This window comes from Vanessa atalanta, chromosome 23 (genome assembly GCF_905147765.1).
Source record: "Vanessa atalanta chromosome 23, ilVanAtal1.2, whole genome shotgun sequence".
NCBI lineage: Eukaryota > Metazoa > Arthropoda > Insecta > Lepidoptera > Nymphalidae > Vanessa > Vanessa atalanta.
Genome location: NC_061893.1, coordinates 128,808 through 148,963, shown reverse-complemented (window position 1 = coordinate 148,963; position 20,156 = coordinate 128,808). Strand labels below are relative to the sequence as shown.

At 35.5% G+C, this 20,156-nt stretch overlaps 3 protein-coding genes across 11 annotated transcripts; 2 read left to right on the top strand and 1 right to left on the bottom strand.

The window, feature by feature from the left end:
• Positions 1 to 261: 261 nt before the first annotated feature.
• Positions 262 to 2,393, top strand: LOC125073084. Its single transcript, XM_047683774.1, has 2 exons — positions 262 to 501; positions 604 to 2,393. The coding sequence occupies exons 1-2, from the start codon at positions 396 to 398 to the stop codon at positions 2,040 to 2,042; spliced, it is 1,545 nt and encodes a 514-aa protein (XP_047539730.1). The 5' UTR covers positions 262 to 395; the 3' UTR covers positions 2,043 to 2,393.
• LOC125073085 (nucleoplasmin-like protein) lies at positions 2,387 to 5,878 on the bottom strand. 2 transcript variants are annotated; one of them, XM_047683775.1, is made up of 6 exons: positions 5,753 to 5,878; positions 4,997 to 5,136; positions 4,369 to 4,494; positions 3,831 to 3,956; positions 3,587 to 3,637; positions 2,387 to 3,168 (listed from the first exon to the last, which is right to left on the bottom strand). In XM_047683775.1, the coding sequence occupies exons 1-6, from the start codon at positions 5,772 to 5,774 to the stop codon at positions 3,064 to 3,066; spliced, it is 570 nt and encodes a 189-aa protein (XP_047539731.1). In that variant the 5' UTR covers positions 5,775 to 5,878; the 3' UTR covers positions 2,387 to 3,063. The 2 variants fall into 2 exon arrangements, with proteins under 2 accessions (XP_047539731.1, XP_047539732.1); XM_047683776.1 differs by lacking the exon at positions 3,587 to 3,637 and having other exon boundaries at positions 5,753 to 5,851.
• Positions 5,879 to 7,179: 1,301 nt separating this feature from the next.
• Positions 7,180 to 15,477, top strand: LOC125073002 (ubiquitin thioesterase trabid). Of its 8 annotated transcripts, none has more exons than XM_047683650.1 (16): positions 7,182 to 7,334; positions 7,710 to 8,030; positions 8,354 to 8,440; positions 9,812 to 9,905; positions 10,131 to 10,225; positions 10,339 to 10,411; positions 10,498 to 10,608; positions 10,681 to 10,828; positions 11,076 to 11,189; positions 11,352 to 11,755; positions 11,846 to 11,954; positions 12,037 to 12,169; positions 12,647 to 12,740; positions 12,818 to 12,843; positions 12,880 to 12,985; positions 13,029 to 15,476. In XM_047683650.1, exons 2-16 carry the CDS (start codon positions 7,893 to 7,895, stop codon positions 13,115 to 13,117), a joined length of 1,821 nt encoding a protein of 606 aa, XP_047539606.1. In that variant the 5' UTR covers positions 7,182 to 7,334; positions 7,710 to 7,892; the 3' UTR covers positions 13,118 to 15,476. The 8 variants fall into 8 exon arrangements, with proteins under 8 accessions (XP_047539601.1, XP_047539606.1, XP_047539600.1 ...); XM_047683648.1 differs by adding an exon at positions 10,906 to 10,991 and having other exon boundaries at positions 7,187 to 7,334; positions 12,818 to 12,982; positions 13,037 to 15,476; XM_047683647.1 differs by adding an exon at positions 10,906 to 10,991 and having other exon boundaries at positions 7,187 to 7,334; positions 12,818 to 12,985.
• Positions 15,478 to 20,156: the final 4,679 nt, after the last annotated feature.

Sequence of the window (20,156 nt, the reverse complement as noted above, 5' to 3'; positions counted from 1 at the left end):
TGTTTTTGATTGTTAACGAATCAAACATAACACAATTATTAAACATAATTTCAAGATCATTAACTTACACGTTAAAGGCATGTATTTTTGTTTTACGAATTTTCAAATTCTATATAATTGTAACGGTCATTTGATAATTATTCTTGTTTTTATAAATATAAGTATGTTTAGTAACAAATGCGTAGTTATTTTACTTTACCTACATATTTCAACTTATAATATATTTTGACAACACGTATTTCATCTGTCATCGTCTAAAGCAAAAATTGCTTCAAAGCGCTTTCCAACGTATTTTCATTTAATTGTTTATTTTTGTTATTGTTTTGGGAATTACTTGTAAATAAACCGAAGGTTACTGTGTATTAAAGTTTTGAATATTTATAAGTTGCATTAGAATGGAAGTTAATAATCAACATAACCAAAGTTACTGGTTCGTTGTAAGAGAAGATCAGAGCAACGTTATATTCAGTAGTAATAATTTTACTATTCAAAATCCTCAGAGTAAGTGTTTTGTATTTTTTGGACATTAACGATAAGGTTTTATTTACATGAATAGGTGCTAAATATTGTATATTAACGAATTTGGCCTTTATTCTTTTACAGTTGCAGGACAAGAAGCAAGATATATTGTAGACACTATTGACAGTAGACAATATATCCATGTAGACAACATTTCAGCTCCAGCACAAGAGCAAAATCAGAAAAGTTGTACAAAAGAAAGTGCTTCGACTAAAGATGAAGATATTTTTTGGGACCGAAACAAAATAAAACTCTTACTCAGTCTATGTCTAGAGAATAGATTCAAATGTCCACATAATGACAAAATGTTGTGGAATGAAGTAGCTATTCTTGTAGGAACTAGTCCTGAGGAATGTGACAAGAAATATAAGAATCTTCGGAGAACTTATATAAGATTGTTTAAAAAGAAAAGGTTGGGCAAAGAAATTAAATGGATTCATTTTAACATTTGTGAAAATGTGTTTAGAGATTGTAAATCACTCTCCCCTGCGGTTCTGGAACCTTGGGAAGATTCTAAAGTCAGAAGACTTCTAACCCTCTATATTGAAAATATCAATAAGTTCCGAAGTCCAGATTATTTGCAAAAAGATGTTTGGAAGGATATAGCATCTCAGCTACATACAACAGAATATAATTGTTATCACAAGTTCAAGAATTTAAAAAGAACTTACTTTAATTGGTTAGAAAGAAGTCGTGAATCAGGTAAGCTTATTAAATGGCCTTATCACCATTACTTTGAAAGAATATTTTATAATTACAGTCCTGATATAGGGCCTTGGGATAGAACCAAGATAAGACAACTGATAAATGCATATTCAGAAATTGCACATAAGTTTAAAAGTCCTAAATACCAAAAAAAGGAATTGTGGAAGGAAATTTCAAGAAAAATTGGGGAAACAGCAAGTAACTGTGATAGGAAGTTTCGAAATTTAAAACAAACATACATAAGATTAAAGATGAGAGCTGATTCAGGCAGGTCCATGACAAAATGGAGGTATTATAAAGATTTTGTTTCAATTTTTGAAACCGAAACATACACAATCAATGAAGACAGATCAGATGTAATATATAAACCTCTCGAACAGGACTATGTTAAACAATTACTTGCATTTTACATTGATAATAAACAGAAATTTAAGGATCCATTGATAAAAAAGAGGTCACTGTGGAAGCAGATAGGTCCAAAACTAGGTTTATCTCCTGAGGAATGTGATAAAAAATTTAGAAATTTAAAGCAGACATTTATCAGACTAGCGGAAAAGAAGAAAGATACAGGTAAAGATAATGGCTGGCCATATTATTCATATTTTGAACAGATTTATGATGAACCCAAGCCATCGAAGGAATGTAGCCATAAATGTAACATTGACAACATGACCTTATCAGAAATAAGAAATCTGGTTCGCAGCCAGGACACCAAAGACAAAGATAAGTTTGAGAAACTAGTCAAAGTTATAGAAGATTCAAATAGCATACAAAGAGAAAGAAATAAAATTTTACAAGCTTTACTAGATAGAAAATGACAGCCACTTTTACCCACCTACGTTGAAACCAAAAGGAGGGTATTGATTCAGTGTCATCACATCACAACAGCTTTAGAACTAATGTTGTTAAGATGAATATATTTCATGCAAGAAACATGTTTACTTGTTAAAAAATCTTAAGAATACAAAGCAATAGCTATGTATTTTATAAGAAATAACTTTGAACACTTGCCTAACAGATAGTAGGAGCTTAGGTTTTGGATTTTTTGAAACTGTATGTTAAGTAAAATTTATAAATGTTTCACTATCATTTGGTATAAAATAATATTTTCATCTTCAAAATGTATTCTTGTGAGGATTATGGTTGGAATGAAAATCAGAAAGAGAATGTTTAGAAATGGTTTTATTTTATTATTACCGTTCTTATGCTTTTATATGTATATGTACAAACAAACTATAATAGATTATTCAGTTTTCATTCTGAAATGAGAAATCGTTAGCAATTCAATTATATGTTGACCGGCAGCTACTCAATACAAAATGATCAATGTCTAAACATACACTGATTACACTTACGTCTTAACTTAAAAATACATCTGTGAATTTACTTATCAATAAATTTGACATCAATAACACTATACCACAGTAAGGAATGAAAAAAAATTAAGTTCAGAAAAAAATATATAGAAATCACACTCGATCGTAAGTAACCACAGGGTCGGTTCAATAGTTGCAGATACCTCGACCGGTAAAACATTCACGAACATGTACACACGTCCACTCTCTCAATCACGCGAGTCGATACAACGCTAACCTAGACTGAATTACCACACTATGTAGTTACAACTAACGGAGGCGCCGGCCCCGCCCGTGGCCGCCGTCGCGCAGCACCGGCTCTGCACTGACCTGGGCTATGGCGAACGAATTATCCTCCAATCCTTAATGACAAGAAACGGATTACCTAGAATGGATATAAAATCAACAGTGAATTGTCAGTCTTTGTGGAATTGATCTATCTGGTAGGACAGCGCACGGGCGGGGTAGGGTGGACGCAGGCGGTTCACTTCTTAGCGTTCTTCTTGGGTGAAGGGGCTTTGCCTTTGGCATTGTTTGACATTTTCGCCTTCTTGCCTTTTGGCCCTTCGCCCTCCTCATCGTCTTCATCCTGAAATAAAACAAAATAGATATTTTGCAATTGTTAAATATTTAGGATTTGTTTGAAACTTTTTTATTTTTATATATAATTTATGACAGTTGATAACAACAATCATAAAATTACCTATTCATTATTCAAGCTATCAGAAGGTAAAGGGGGCATTGAATGAGTACAGAAAACCTACAGCCAATTTCAGATTACACATTTTTTACAACTTAATAAATTTTGAAAGTAATGGCCCACTCATACCAAAATATGACAGCAGTATGAATATAAATTTTCTATCAAGTAATTATGTAACAATAATCATATCACTCTTGGTCCTTGCTGCCATAATTTCGCAAAATTTGGCCTCAGGCCCTTTTCCCTCTGTTAGACATGTGGAGTCAAGAGATTTTATATTCTATTAGTTGAAGGTTTTCAGTACCTCATTCGTCTTGCGTTTGCCTGATGGTGCTTTCCGTTTATTCTCATCTTCCTGTAAATTTAGTAATCTACTGAATAATTAATTGCAACATATAAAAAATAAACATGTTGCAAAAATTTGCCAAATAGTAAGATACATAAGAATCAAACAAATGTTTCTATATATAAGGCATTTCAATTGACATTAAAGAATTGTTATTATTTTTTCCATAAAATGCGACAAAAACAATAGTTTCTCAACAGACCTTGAACTGAGAGTCATCGCCTTCCTCCTCATCTAACATCTCCTCTTCCATCTCCTCCATGTCCTCAAACTCCTCCACCAAGGCACCTAACAGATGCTGTCCAATCAAATGCACTGGTCCTGAGCCCTGTAGGATAAATTACTTGTTATATAAAAACTGCCGGGAGTGGGTAATGTTATTGTAGTAATTAATGAAATCAGACAAATGCCTCCGAAAATCACTCGAAAGTAGTGTTTGATCAAAACGATCCAACACACTTTTCATTTATAATGGTTGTTTTTATCATCATATAAACACAGAATCCCAGAACAGTATGAAATTATTTTAATTTCTTAACATCATTTCATTCTCATTCAGCCTCAATCTACTACTGCTGTATTATGTTAAATTGTTACAAATAATAAGTATAAAATTGGGTAGTGTGTATTCTTTTCCCAAAGTTAATGTGGAAATTGTATCAGTCTACTCATTGCTGTTTTTAACAATTACATTAATTATTTTTTGTCGAGTTTATAAATAACTGAACTAAATAATATACCTGTATAAGTGTGAAGGTGACTGGTGCATCTGGGAATTCAATGTCAAGGCGTGCTTGTCTTGTTTCTCCAACTTTGAGAATAGCAACAGGAATTTTGATGGACTCCTGAAGACACATTGTCTCCACCTATGTTTGGAACAATGGTAAATAATTATAAAGAAGTATACAAATACATTATGAATTATTATAATAATACCCTAATCTTTTATTATAAACTGTAACAATATGCTGATAATTTTAAATTATATCCCACACACATATGTAGAAACAACTCTAAATAAAGTTGACACAACTGTTGAAGCACATTATGACCCAATTGCCAGGTTTCATTTATAACACCTTGATTTTACATTATATTTTAATTTTGTTTTAAGTAATGACAAAGTTCTTCTTGTGCTAGAATAATATTTAGCAATTATATCAATCAGACAAATGCCTCAAGCAATCAAAGTAGGCAAAGCGTCATCAAAACGATGTTGCAGAGCCATTCAAACAAGCTTGGTGATTTGATCATCATTTTGATACAAAAGTTACTAAATGGTACTACTTGGCTATATAATATAATAATGATATTGACTATTTAACCGTTTAGTATTAACAAGGTACAAGATTATTTCAAAGTAATTACCTGTACAACATTTAGTTCATCAGGTTCGGCATCGGGACCGAGCAACGCTTGACGAATCAGCAACTTATTACTGCGGGGGTATTCCGCCTTCGCCTCTGGGTCCCATGTTTCAGACTTATGTGACGACGAAAGGGTAACACCTGAAACAGCAATCACGTTGTAAATACAACTTGTTTGATTCTCAAATACACAAAAGTAACCTACAAAAACAATCTTCAATTTGTAAAAAAGCTATACTAAATAATTACAAAGATCACAATAACAAGGCTTAAATGTAAACGGTTACTTTAAGACGCTTGGACGCCATACTTTTAAAATTACGCGCCCAACTGGGACGACTCCCTACAACGCACGTTCATGATATAATATACTTTTCATGATAATCAATACTATTGGAGAAAACTGTGAAACTTTAAAATAAAAGAAAATGTAATATTAAAAAACACGCCTTTTCTGCTGAGTATAACATTGAGATAAAATTATCAATCTGGGAAATGGCGGCAATAAATACACTTAACATTTTTAGATTTTGATACATTTATAAATAATATCAAAAGCTTCTTCATAACGTATAAACCTGAAATAGAATTATTATAAATTTCTACAAGTAAAATTTCATTGTGAAATAAAATGGCGAAGTAGCCGGGTGTCAAAGCTTTACGCGAATTTAAGCAACTTTATAGTAGTGAAGTACAAATATTTTTAACTAAATAATGGTATAGTATTATTAAGGACATTGTCATGAATATTACTTACCATAGAAATATTCGTCCGACATAGTGATTTCACTAATTTATTGAGATTTTTGCGACACGTTCACGTGCGATGCCGGCGCACACAAATCTGGGAACTGTGTTGCCAGTTGCCACTTGGCATTTATCAATAAACAAGTAATTGCAATTTTTTTATTAAGTATGGTGACGACTTTAGCTGTAATAGCTATGTCCTCAAAAATATTTTTCTGCTATGATATTATTATTCTCTATATTTTATTTGAATAAGATGGAAAGAAAAATATGTGAGTGGTTTCACAATTGCGCTTCTTGGTAATAAATATATCAATGAAATTGTTTCAGTAAGAGGAAAAAACCAAAATGTTAAGAAAATATTTTCAATTCAATATTTCCAATTAAAGTTTGACTATCGGATCATTTTTAATAATTAAGTTGTTATTTTATTTTATGATTATACTCATAGTAGTGCATAATATATTACAAGGATTATGAAATAAGAAGTACAAATATTGAGAAAACCACATTCAGCTGTGAAGTAAAGGTGTAGGATAATATTTTTATAATTATAATTAACCATCAGCAATTTACGATTCTCATAATATTGGTTTTTCAATTTGGCAGATAATATTCATTTATTTCAAATATAATAATTAACTCAATATTTGTAAATTCGAAAATAAAAAGAATAAAACTTCTGAAGATGTTTTTATTTTTCATAATAAAGGACCTATAAATTAGGAATGACATTCAAAGTAAAAGAATAAAAATCAAAAAGATTAAATATTACCACAATACAATTTTATGAACCTATATAATATAATAAAGTTGACGACACAGGTCAATCTTAATAGAATTTAATTTTTAACTTATCCTGCATTCAATATTTCAATGTACAAAATACACTAAATCGGTAGTATTGCCATAAACATCGACTACAGCATTAAAAAAGGCATGTTAAAATGCTCTAAGTATTAAGTACATAAATGTTTAATATACATATCCAAAATAATTACTGAAATAAATAACTTTAGTATACAGCATTACAAAAACATTACAGTTTTGCTGAATGCCCAACTATAATATTTTTAAGATTCTTCAAATATGTGCATGCACATGCTACATTTTGGAATTATACTAATATTCAAATTATAAGTAGATTAGTTTTGTTTGTTTAAAAAATTAACTTATAAATGATAATCTACATAATATTGTATATGGGTGAACTATTCATTTGAAGCAAAATGGCACAGGTTAAAAATAAAGTAGACTTGCATAATCTACATTTTTGAGAATTTCGCCATCTTGCATAATTTTGCATCAAAAACAGGAGTAGAGAGGTATGATTGGTGCTTTAGTTTTTGCTGTAATGTGTTTGGTTAGAAATGAAGACAGTTCCCAATAAGGACCAATACAGTGATGGGAATCTTTACTTCATTGACGAATACTTAGCGAGCCACCTAAACTTATCTATTCGAATTGACACAAATTTATTTGTCAAAATACCGTATAAACATAATTGCCTTTATCTCCATTGTTTCTCTTATTTTTCTCCTGTCTACCCCGGTTTGTTTTGTCTTTTTTACTAAAGAAATATCTTCCAAAAGGTAAAATATTTAAACAATAACTATTTGCTACTCTTGTTAAATCGTCGAGTGAGTAAATTACTTTACTAGCATTACGTTCTTGACCTTAGGCCATCCGTGCTTGCGATGCATTTTTGTTGTGTAACTACGCCAAAAATCACACAAGAGCGATGCCAAGTTTTCTATCGTTAGGTATTTATTGAAGGTGTAAATTAATCTACAACTTCCGTCGATACTTCATTCGGGATCTGTCAAGATTTCTTATTAGAATATAACTTTTAGCTAAAGTGCTTAGTGAAGCATTTTAACTTATATTTTTAGTCTTACGTATAAGTTTATTATCCACAAAAACACTTATATAAATATTAGCAATCTAAAAATTACTTTTATTTTTAGGTCATCTGTATGCATCTGTCTGCATCAAATATAACACGAACAAATGAAGATTCGATAAACAATACAATAGTGTTACAAGTGCAGCTGAACAAACAAGAACAAATGAATAGCTCGAATCTCGTAAAATGCGAACCTCATAGTGATAATAGTGATAATTAATCACATTGTATATTTTATGGTACAATGAGTGAGGAGTCGCAAAATGGTGGCAGCAAAAAGAGTCCATCATTGGCTGCACTTAATGAGGCAGGCTTGCAAGGAGAGGAATGCGGGGCACAAGTCGATGCCTCCACTTACACCTCACACACAAATATTGCACAGGTTAATATTATAATAGAAACTGCTCTCTAAGGAATGCCCATCAATTCAGAACCATTGGTTTTTTAAATAGATAAAAATATAATCAAAAATTATAAAGCAGTTACTGTCAATTTAAAAACAAAATTATTTACTCGAAAGTCATTTGGAACGCTGTATGTTATGTATATGTTGTGTTTATACAAATTAATTTTATCACTTTTGTAGGGCAGTTATGATGTCATGAATATTCTTGTTATAAATATAAAAGCAAATTTAATCAATGAAGTCAAAGTATGTCTTCTTTTTTTTTGCAATTTGGAGATTCAATTTGTCCTCTCTTCCAGGTGACAGCAAGCTCTGCTCCCACAGATAGTAGTAATAAATGGAAGTGTGACATGTGTACATATGAGAATTTTCCACTTTCTCGTAAGGTATTGTTCTGTTTCTTTTATCATTCGATGTCTCTTCTTTTAATAAGGTAATTAAATTGTTATGAGTATGATCGTAGTCAACTTCACAGTAATTATGTGTGAGGGTTTTTATCACTGTGCATGTTTAGTTAATTCATAAACATTATTTAATCAATAGTCAATAAATTTCATTGTAACATTTTTATATTACAGTTTCATACTGCAACCTAATCTTTTAAAGTTTGAAAAAAAAAAATTAAAGTCTGCCAAAATTCCACTTCATCATAGAGCTCAAAACAGCTTTATCTGTTCACCTTGGCTTGACTCTGCCGTGAAATAATTTCCTTCTCCTAAGATGATACAAGGGCTTATTATAGTCCCGGTGCCAGTGGTAGATTTACAAGACAAACTTCCTCTCAAACAATATAATTAGTGGAATGCATTGGAGAGTTGTTTCGTTTCCTTTTTGTTTGTTTTTTAAAACAAAAAATTGTTTAATGTCTACTATATTTTTTATTCTGGGAAAATCAAAACTCATGTTGCATGTCACCCATACTGAAATATAATTATATGTAGAAAAAAGAGTTAAAATGTGATTGTACATCGGGAAGGGTCTGTATAACTATATACAATATCCTTTAATTTAACTTTCAAAGTTATGACACTTATTCCAAACGATACACATTTATTCCTTTATTCTTGTACATAATTTTTTTTCTTTGTTATGTTGTTATAAAAACTGAACATATTGGTATGAGATTGACCAATCAATACAAAGTCATCCATATATGGTTATTGGCTATGAATTTTTCAATAGAATTGGTCATTCCCCTTTGCTGCCAGTCGAAGCAGCCAGGTAACAGGTTGTACAGAAATAATACTGAAAAACCAGTAAATTTTCATTTATGTATTGCAAAATATTATTTGATTTTGACATGATTTGACTAGATAAACAAAAATCTAAATGAATTTTGTTAGTTGTAATATCTATTTTTATTCTTGATCTGTATGTAATAAATTATATTAGTAAAGTGTTTAAGCAATAAAAATGATTAGAAAAGATATTCTAATCATTTTTATTGCATAAATATGATTTCATAGTGTGATATACTGTTGGTGGGCAATGTTTTCACACAGTAGCTACAGAATATCTGCTACCAGTAACAACATTGTGTATAATAGTGGAATGAATGTTAACTTGAAATATCCCGATTTGCAAATTAAATTACAGGTATACTATGTCTCTCATACTTAGTCCTGTATAGAGTGTTTCTTAAGCTTCTACAAGCCTTTACCTAGACCACATGTGAAAGAATGTTTAATGTATTCATTGATTTATGTTTTAACTGATTGTGTTGATATATGATAGAGATAAATGAAATATTATTTCAGTGCACCATGTGTCGCAGCTTGAAACCTTCCCTCGGAGAGGACATCTTTAAGTTACAAGATGGAGCTAGTGCTCTTCCCGTGCAAGATATTTGTGGTAGGCACAGATATTATGAATTATAGTATTGTTCCATATGGCTATGGGTCACCATGGATGTGAACTATAATGTTTATCACTTGTGCTTGTTTAATTACATCGGCTAACCTTCAAACTGTACCACAGGAGCGAAGTATTGATGTTTATGGACAAAATAAAATATCGGTCTGCCAGATATAGTTGTGGTATATAATATTATAGTACATAATTGATAATATATTTCAGGAGCAGATGCGATTGCAGAGAGACTTAAACCTTTAAGGATATCATCTCCTCAGGGGCAGGCCGGCGCATCGTCCGTGGCGAAGTGGTCGTGTGCGGTACGGTTTTTGATTAAAAATATTATTCTTAAATACTTTCAAGATTTATAAAATTTTTAATCGATTTCAGATCCACGAACATTCTAATTACCTCAGCGCTATATATGTTCCAGACGTGTACGTACGAGAATTGGCCGCGGGCGCTTAAGTGCGCCATGTGCGGCGCCACCACCACGCACTCCACCGGTGAGGCCGCATCTCCGTTCGCGATCCCACCGACCACCGCCTCGCTCGAAGGTTTCACTCGTCTACAATGGTGCCTTTCGTCTCAGGTATCAACGACATCTGCAACTCCCAGAACGCTGCGCCGCACGACTCGGAGTCGGGCGGGCGGCGCTCCAAGCGGCGCAACACCGACTGGGTGTGGCTGCAGGCCTGCCTGGGTACGTGTAGCGGGTGGTCGGGCGAGGGGCGGCGGGCGGCGGGCGGCGGGGCTCACACGCGTCTGTCGGCAGGTGTGGTGGAGGGCGACGCGCGCTGCGTGCAGGCCTACCTGGCGGCCGGCGGCGACCCGGCGCGCGCGCTCACGGCGCACGAGGTGGCGCTGCTGGACCGCGCCTCCGCCTTCGACGCCGGACACACGCTCGTGCACCTCGCCATTCGGTGAGCCTCCTTGCAGTTCTCTGACAAATATTTATGTTTATGGATCGGTCTCTGAAGTGGAACTGAATCATTCGCAGGTTTCAAAGGCAAGAAATATTATCGACTCTACTCTCGCGGATATCGGGAGGCGGGCCCGGGTTGAAGAGGTCGCCCTCGTACGTCGGTATGCCCATTGTTTGTATGATACGCGCTCGGGCTTTTTGAGTGAATCGTTATCGATGAATAATTATTTGTATTCGTTCGTCAGCGCCCGACCTCGCTACTGCGATCCGACGTCACATCGCCAATTGTATCCGTCACAAGAAAGGCAGCTTTCCGTGCCGGTACATCAACGAGTTTTGCACATTCTCTCTGCCGGCGGGTGAGTGCTCCCACACGATGGTTACGCGATCTTATTTTTGAAATATTGTTATTTGGTTTAAGAATCCGTAAACATCAGAAATATCCATTTTTCATTAAAACATGAAAGGCCACTCTCGCAAGCTCGCAACGCAAGCGAGAATAATTTCGTTTCGCGCCGCAGAGATCGAGGAGCTGCCGGCCGCCATCCAGGAGCAGCTGTTCTCGGAGCTGCTGGACCGCGACGCGCAGCACACGCTGGAGGAGCCGCCGCTCATCAACTGGAGCCTGCACCTCACCGTGACGCTGGGCTCGCGCCTGTACGCGCTGTGGAACCGCTCGGCCGGCGACTGCCTGCCCGACGCCGTGTGCCAGGCCGCCTACGGCGTGTTCGACCGCGCCAACGTGCTGCGCGCCGCGCTGGCCGACTCGCTGCACCACGCGCAGCGCGGCTTCTACGCGCGCTGGACGGCCTGGGAGCGCCTGCAGGCGGCGCAGCTGCACTACCAGCCCGAGGAGGCGCAGCTGCGCGCCGAGTGGGCGCGCCTCGTGGCCGCCGCCGCGCGCCCCGGCACGGCGCTGCACCAGGTGCGCACGTTACGTGCGTTACGTGACGCACACGCGCACGCACTCACAAGCCCCCCCCCACACCGCCTGACCGCTCGCCGTTGTCCGCAGCTGCACGTGTTCGCGCTGGCGCACGTGATGCGGCGGCCGATCTTCGTGTACGGGGTCGACGTGGTCAACTCGTTCCGCGGGGAGGCGCTCGGATACGCGCGGTTTCAGGGTGCCTACCGATCGTTCGTCTCGTACGGGAACGTCGATATGACCGACGTGACATTTTTCAACGTACGGGTGTCCGTCCGCAGGTATCTACCTGCCGCTGCTGTGGGAGCCGGAGTTCTGCTCCAAGTCGCCGCTGTGCCTGGGCTACACGCGCGGACACTTCTCCGCCCTGGTGCCCGTGGAGCCCTACTCGCAGCGACACGACTACATCTGCCGGTCCGAGATGGCACCGTCCTCCATTAATATTACCATTACGTCTTTCCTTACATGCCTAATCTCTATCATTCAGTTATTCTCATTTTGACATTAGAAACGCTTTACTTAAACGTTACGCAGAAGATAATTGGACCTTGCCATTTTACTCATTTAATCTTAATGTACACATACACATTAACGGCCTGTAAATTTCCCACTGCTGGGTTAAGTTCACATCCACCTTGGAGGAGAAGATTTGGCATATTCCACTACGCTGCTAGAATGCGGGTTGCTGGATGCACATGTGGCAGAATTTTAACCATAACATTAATATCTAAATGTATACAATCACACGATGAACGGTGTCGGTGAGCGATCGTACATCGCATGTCAAAATAAAAAAATAGTAGTCAATCACATCGTCACCTTCGCTGCACTGAACTGTGAACATACAAGTGAATGAGAAATAAACGTGAAAACTCGACGGTCACATTACAGGGAGCAGCAAGAAGACAGCGAGGAGACCACGTACCTGCCCCTGACCGACTCCGAAGGAAAACTACTACCCGTACATTTCCTCACCTGCGACGAGGTTCGTGCTCAGTCCGATTTCCGAGTGCTACGTTTTCCGTGAGAACGTTCGGAATGGCATCACGAGTTCGCCGGCAGGTGTCGGAGGAGGAGGCGCTGGTGCGGCGCTGGGTGCGCGCGCGCGCCAGCGGCGGCGCGCTGGCGGCCGCGCAGACGCTGCACGCGCGCCCGCTGCTGCAGGCGCAGATGCTGGAGGAGTGGCTCAACCACTACCGCCGCCTCGCGTAAGCGCCGCCCGCGCGCTCGGCTGCAGGCAGCAGACGCCGACGCCGACACCGACGACGAGTAGCGGCGGCTCGGTCTCCGGTCTCTAGTGCGCGAATCGATAGATGCGTTCGGACTCGTTCGTTCCGGTGGGTGCACATTGTTTCGATTTAATATTTCCTCCTCGACGGCACTTATTGCGATGCGATGTACATAGTTAGACGGCAATGTTCGCTTCGGTTCGTTACGACCGTTACGGCGGCGGAACGTTGGAACGTAGGAACGGTAAAATCTCTATAATATGTGATAATTGCTCATTTTTTTCTATGAAATGTAGAAGAAAGGAGCGTCGATGACTTCGCTTAGTGTGCCGCTAGAATTACACGACGTATTAGTATGCGATTAAAATTGGACCATAAGTATATAACCATGAGGTTTTGTTTAGCTTGCTAACGAGTAACACGGTTATTAAAACGCTATAATAACGAAATATAACAATTATTTTTATTCTTAATTCTAGAATAATATAGTCTCCACAAAATTAAAGAGTACTCAAATAAATTATTTAATGTTATTCTAAACGATCTATTCTGTCGCTTTATAACTATAACATCGTATAATTCATTATATCGATTATTATTTCCTTAAAGACTAAAATGTATTCGAAAACTTACATTGTGATACTGCTATTAACATGAGCGTAGCCAGGTAGAGGCAGTGCACAGCGGTAGGCGCAGGTTTTTTGAACCAAAAAAGATAAAGTATTCAATTCAATATTTCAATCAAAATTAATTGCTTGAGAGAAGAATGAGAGAAAGATAAGAAAGTATCGCGAGAAGGACCGTTGACATAACACGCCGGTCTCTTAGTTATTTTCAATTGACATTTGTTATATTATAAAAATGCAATTAATACATGCACGTTACATTCAAACACCAAATTCTACGTGGATTTATCCGGCTTCAAACATGAACTCTATATTTCCGTATAAAATGCAATGCATTTTAATTATTTCAGTTAAGGGACGCGCCAGTCATATTTACGTTTTGTAATAAAAATATTAAATTATACAATTTAAACAATTAAAAAGGTACAATGGTTGGAACGCCGTTTCATTACCCTTACATTTAGAATATCGTCCTCGTCTGGATTTACAGCGTAGTCTCGGGTGTTCACCGTTTACCGTTTAAATCAATTTTCAAACAAAATATTTAATCTACTAGAACACTTTGCAACTTATTCCTTAAATATATCGTATCTAATAATATTAACAACACTGAGTATAAAAGTTGTGCAGTTGATATTAAATGAGTACAGATAACGAATAACATAATCTGAGCGTCGTACAGAGAACACGCAAGAAACGAGAGAACACTGTCACGTGACACATTTATTTCTTCCATAGTCTGTGGTTGCAGAGTGAGTACTTAAAAAATAAGGAGAGTACAGCTAAAGAGAAGTATCATTTACTTTCCCTTAACTCTACACGACACTTCCGTAAAAAGCGTCCCTGAAAAGACATTTAGCTGGCGCTACTGAGGCTAATACTCGGAATAATTTACGGTAACCTAAATTTTAAGCTACAATAGCGCCATTGTGGCAATTTATGAAACCCTTCATAGACAAGACATACTTCTCCTTATCTCTACACCCCACATCTTAAAATATAACAGTCAATAGGCATAACAGAACGTTGTCATGTTAAACTTCTTTAAAATCCTAAATTAAATTCTACTTGGTTTTTTTTTAAATTAGAATGACAAGGAACGTAAGTAGAAGATGATGAATTTTTGTTTTCTTCTAGCGAAGAGTAAATTAAGGGGAAGCAGAGTCTATTAAAGTAAATATTTTACGATATTGTACAGAGAGTATAAGGTTCTAATATTTATTGTATTTTCGGTTATGTAAATATATGAAAATCGGTTTGTGTATATTGACTCTATAGTTAGCTATATACTACATATTGTCTCGCTACTTAGTGCAAAGGCGTCGCCTTCGAGAGTGAATAATAAAGTATGAACAATTATGGATTTGTGGTTTCCAAAAATTAGACATATGTGATGAAGAATGATCCTGCAACCAAAGCAACGGGGAAAATGAATAAATCTGCTTCTCTTATTTATTTTATTACTCCTACACTTTCAATTTACCACAAAATCTACCTTTAAATGTAAATTATTCACTTGCAGGTATGAAATATTAATAATTTTAAAATAAATAAAACCAAATAAACATATTTATTTAAAACTAATTTCAGTCATCACATGTGTCTACTGTTTTGCCAAATTAATTTTAATGGATTGAAATAGTCAAGTGGATGCTTCGTTCATTGCATAGGATTTACTTTTTACAATTAAGTAAATACACTTAAATTAACAAGATATAGAAAATAATGATCATAGTCGTTAATATTTTCCTATTTCATAGGTTTTGTTTTTTTTTTTGTCCAAAATTGTAAATAGGTTTGTGGGTGATTTGATTTCCTAGAAATACAGCAGGATTATTTTTTTCTTAAAAAAACACGTACAATTTAATTTTAAATTATGTACCTTTATTACCTACAAAAATTAATCAATAAAGCACTTATTTTATGAAGCGTTTATATGTATTTTTTATTATCCCATTCATTATTACATACATTGTTTTTTTCCTTAAGATTTATTTTTATTTATAACTAATGCAATTCAGTAAAGATTATTTACTCTGTATATCTGTTTGAATGTTTACTTTGAAATATCTAAGTCTCTACTTACATATACATATTACTGTTGACATGGGACTTGAAGGGTGAACAAACTAATAGCTAGATTTAACCTATAACACTTTGCTGTCTTTACACAATTTCTAATACTATTGGCATTTTTAAATAGTAATGAACAAATTTGGTTATGAGAAAATATTTTTTTTATTAATAATATTATATCTTGAGTCTGAAATAAGACGGTTTTTTTGTAATTCTGTATTACTTCTTGGCCCCCATGGAATCTTGAGCGTCACCGGGCGAGGAGGTATATCAAAAATCTCAACCCAGAGGTTGTGAGGTCACTTAAACGCCCCTTTCGAGACCGGACTTTGGCGCGGCGACGCTGTCGACGTCGGTAGGGTGGATAACGTGTGCATTCTCTCAGTGTGTCGAAAAAAATCAGTCGCGCATTATACGCGCCCACACCAAACAATAACACTATTTAGCATTAGCATTAGCAGCCCGTAAATGTCCCACTGCTGGGATAAAGGCCTCCTCTCCCTTTGAGGAGAAGGTTTGGAGCATATTCCACCACGCTGCTCCAATGCAGCACTCATAATAACACTATAATAAAATGATACTATACTCTCCACGGACTCCAATATAATGCTAATACTAATAATACTATAAGATATCCTTAGGATCAGAACAAAGCACCATTACTTAAACGGGCATACCTAAAGCCCTGTCGACCATAGGTATACCGGATAAGTAAATAAAGTCCAAACCGAATTTCAAAAACATCGGCAAATATTATGAGACAGCCAATTGCGCAAGAGTAAGCATAGATTCACTCTCAATTAATTCATTAATCGATGGGAAGGCAATCGCATAGTCTGTCAGCTTTATATGGGAGTGTAACAAAATAATATTATCATTAAGTATTTACAAATCTAGCAAGTCGATGTACTACTATTAAAACTTAAAAGTACGCGCACAAAATGTTGCTTGTGCAAAATCTGTTTTTAAAAAATATATATCAGTTAATTATGATAGAAAGATGATTTACTGTCTACTATTTCACTTTTTATAAAATTTTAATGTATTTTTTTTCTTTTTATTGGGAAACAATATTTTGTAATAATTGGCAAAGTATTCACAAAGACAGAGCCTAGTGAATTTTTAACAATACGAATATGAACGTATTCTAATTTCTAATCGTCGCGTAATACAACTTCTGAACGCACGCGCGCCTTATGACAGCTGCTGTGATAAAGAGAGGAGTGTTGCTCGGTCGTTTTTGTAAAAATTAAATGTTTAATGAAAGTTTCTGAGTTATAAGTTGAACATTTTAAGAAGAAAAGTGCTAATATATGTGTAAATACTTGTAATTTGTGATGAAGCAAAAGAAACATTTTTAGCGAGTCGTTTGGTTTGCAGTGGTTAGCGACCAACTCTATCTAACATTATGGGTAAGTATACCGGCAACTAACTTTTTATTTTTACTTTACATTTATATATTAACTTAAGATATTAACATTGTAACATTGTTTTTATATTCTTATTAGAACTGACTTTCAAATTTTAGTAGCGGCAAGTTGTTTTGTTGAAATTATCGATTTTTCTCACGTCGTATTTGTTAAGACAAAAAAAATAATACTTTTTAAATACTTTTCATATGTGATCTGACATCGTATTTAATTATTCTGCATACAGAAAATGGTGCGATGGTATGTTCGTGATTTTTGCTTATTTAGACGAAATAAAAACCGTTTTTTTTTTCAAATAAATAAATACATACAGAAGCTTAATAGCCGCATTAAATGTAATTAAAATGATTGACATTTAAGTGCTGTTACTCAGGTACAATTAAAATAAGATTATTCTTGTGTTTTTACGACACAGAAGTTTGATAATAATTCACATTTAAAGTTAGTGTGAGCATGTTAAGTGGTTAGTACACGAGTGTCAGGTGATAATACCGCGACATACAAATGTAGTTTTACTAACAGTGATGTCCTTGAGGCGTTGCCACTAGGAAGCTAATTTACTTATATTGTTATTCTCGCAACTTGTTTAAATGTTCTAGATTTTTAGCCACTTTTAGATATCATTATTATTTTTCTGTCCTTACCACACACGCTAATTAAACAATCCTACCATCTACAAGTTGTAATTTATATTGAAGCAATTTTTATAAAAATAATATGAAAATGAGTTCAATGAATGTCACACTCTGATCTGCATGCTGATACCTCATACCGTGTGACTCCTCGCAGTATTTCCCATCAAACATTGCCTTGCATAACATTCTATGTAGTACATGGATAGTATGCATAGATTTGCTACATTCAATGTCCATCTACTAATTGACAACTTACTAATTAATACTCGTATACAAATACAGTGCAATGTGAAGAGGGTGGTGTTTAAAGGCCAGTTTTATTGATTGCTTAAAACAACTGCTAAGGAGTTCCTCATGCTGTAAATAACTTTTAATAATCACCAGGTACATCTAAATTGATAATAATCAGTGTCAAACTCCAAAACTGTGCTTGTTTTTATCACACATTTAATAATCTATCAGTTTACAGTATACTGTTATTTGTGTAATATATATTTGTATATTCTAAATGTTTATATAAAACTTATATTTATTATTAATGTTTGGATTTAAAGAGGTTGCTTCAGTTTTATCTTGTGAATTCATTTAATTATTCTCCGTGCAAACGCAATGATATGATAAATTGTATAAAATTCATAATAACCTTGATCACAAGTACTCAAATTAAAATAGGTATGAATATTTTTTATCTAAATGATATAATGTATATGGCGTAATTACAATTTAAATAATTCATACATACCAATGTATCTTTATAAAGCATGTATATTATTATACCTAACCACTTTTAAATCTGATTGTACCAACAAGCTTTATACTGCAGTAATTCGCGGCGCTGCGTTGGGGCGAAGTAGGTCACTTTAGTAATTAATGCAAATACATTTCAGACGGCAACTAGACATATCAATGACATTAGCTGGGGTTGAACGCCTCCACAGGCCGAACTCGGAAGAATACGCACAATTATGTTTCCTACAACGCCGAAATGAGGAGCATGTACAAATAAACCTATGTGGCGTATATTGACGTAATATGGATTATGTATATTTAAATACATTAATTGTAAAAATATTTAACTGTTATAACATGTAAATATTCAGATTTTCGATATAATTGCGAGGAATTATGAGCTCCGATTGGAGATCTAAATTAATCTTGGAGAAAAAGCTGCTGAAAACGAATAAATATGATTTTATGTGTATATTAAGTTCCACGCAATTTTAAAAATGATAAACAAGAATTCTTAAAATCAATTTACAAACGCTTCGTCGCAAACAGAGATAATAGCACATGTTGCATAAATAGTTTCACAATAAACGTTGACCATAAAGTACGCTTAAGGCAGCAAGTAAGGTAATAAAAATTAATCTGCTATATGCTTTTTGCTATTCGTAAGCGCCGCTCGGACTCTGTTAATGCTTATTTATATTTTGTACGGACAATTATTATAAAATAATTGAGGTTAAAACCACTGTAAAAATATAATTAAAGTTGGTTCGTTGTTCATATTCTGTTACGTTGTTTATTCCCATTTATTTTAGCCCTTAGAGGTCCTAATCGTGACCCCTTTAAATTGTTATATGGCTAAGTAAAATTTAAATCAGTAACCACGCGACTAGCTAATACTGCTGGCATTAGCGAGTCGCGTGCGCAGCTGGCGCTGGTACAGCGATATTTTATTAGTCTCCGTGTCGGTACTGAAATGTCCCTCCGTCGGCGCTGGCACGGTTTTACAATAAACCGTGCTCGTCGCAGATACTAGATAGTATCGATTATTTTGGCAACAAGAAGGGCTTCCGAACCGTACAAATTCCCCCCGATATTTTGCCATTTGTTAAATTTGGGGTGAGAAGATCGTACATTTTATTGGATTAGTATTAGCCGCGGGGCGACGCGACGACGCCGAAGTAGGTACAGTTAATTTTTAGCCTCATTACTGTCATTAGTGACATCGTTAAAACCTATTATACTTAGTAGTATACTTAAGTGTACGGCTCCACATTATGAAACGAATTACGTCGTCTCGCTGTACGCTCGAGTTGCTTAGAAAAGTTCCACTTTTTCATTAATTAAAAAAAATATGTTTGCATCGTACGAAGTCAAAATATTTCAAAAGCCTTTTTAAATATTTAAAACATATTCCAACAATAATGCTGTAATCTATAAAGGGTATAAGTATGAATGTGTGTGTGTGTGTGTGTACTGTGAAGTAAGTTTGTAGCGTTCTTAACATATGGTCGGCCACATTTCAATCAGACTGTTAGACGCCGGCTGATAAGATATATATTATGTATTCCTTAACCGCATCTGCTGTCTGGTTTTACAATTTATTTTTCAATATTCAAATGGATGAAATACGGTTTTAGATGCACTGTGTGTTTATATACAAATAATATTGTTTTTGA

Coding starts and splice junctions, on each gene's coding strand:
- LOC125073084 (XM_047683774.1), top strand. CDS start 396: ATGGAAGTTAATAATCAACATAACCAAAGTTACTGGTTCGTTGTAAGA. Junction 502..603: donor TACTATTCAAAATCCTCAGA/GTAAGTGTTTTG, acceptor ATTCTTTTACAG/TTGCAGGACAAGAAGCAAGA.
- LOC125073085 (XM_047683775.1), bottom strand. CDS start 5,774: ATGTCGGACGAATATTTCTATG. Junction 5,137..5,752: donor GTCGGACGAATATTTCTATG/GTAAGTAATATT, acceptor TTGCTGTTTCAG/GTGTTACCCTTTCGTCGTCA. Junction 3,957..4,368: donor TCACCTTCACACTTATACAG/GTATATTATTTA, acceptor TTTATCCTACAG/GGCTCAGGACCAGTGCATTT.
- LOC125073002 (XM_047683645.1), top strand. CDS start 7,893: ATGAGTGAGGAGTCGCAAAATGGTGGCAGCAAAAAGAGTCCATCATTG. Junction 11,756..11,845: donor CCGGCACGGCGCTGCACCAG/GTGCGCACGTTA, acceptor CGTTGTCCGCAG/CTGCACGTGTTCGCGCTGGC. Junction 12,986..13,028: donor AAGCGCCGCCCGCGCGCTCG/GCTGCAGGCAGC, acceptor GACGACGAGTAG/CGGCGGCTCGGTCTCCGGTC.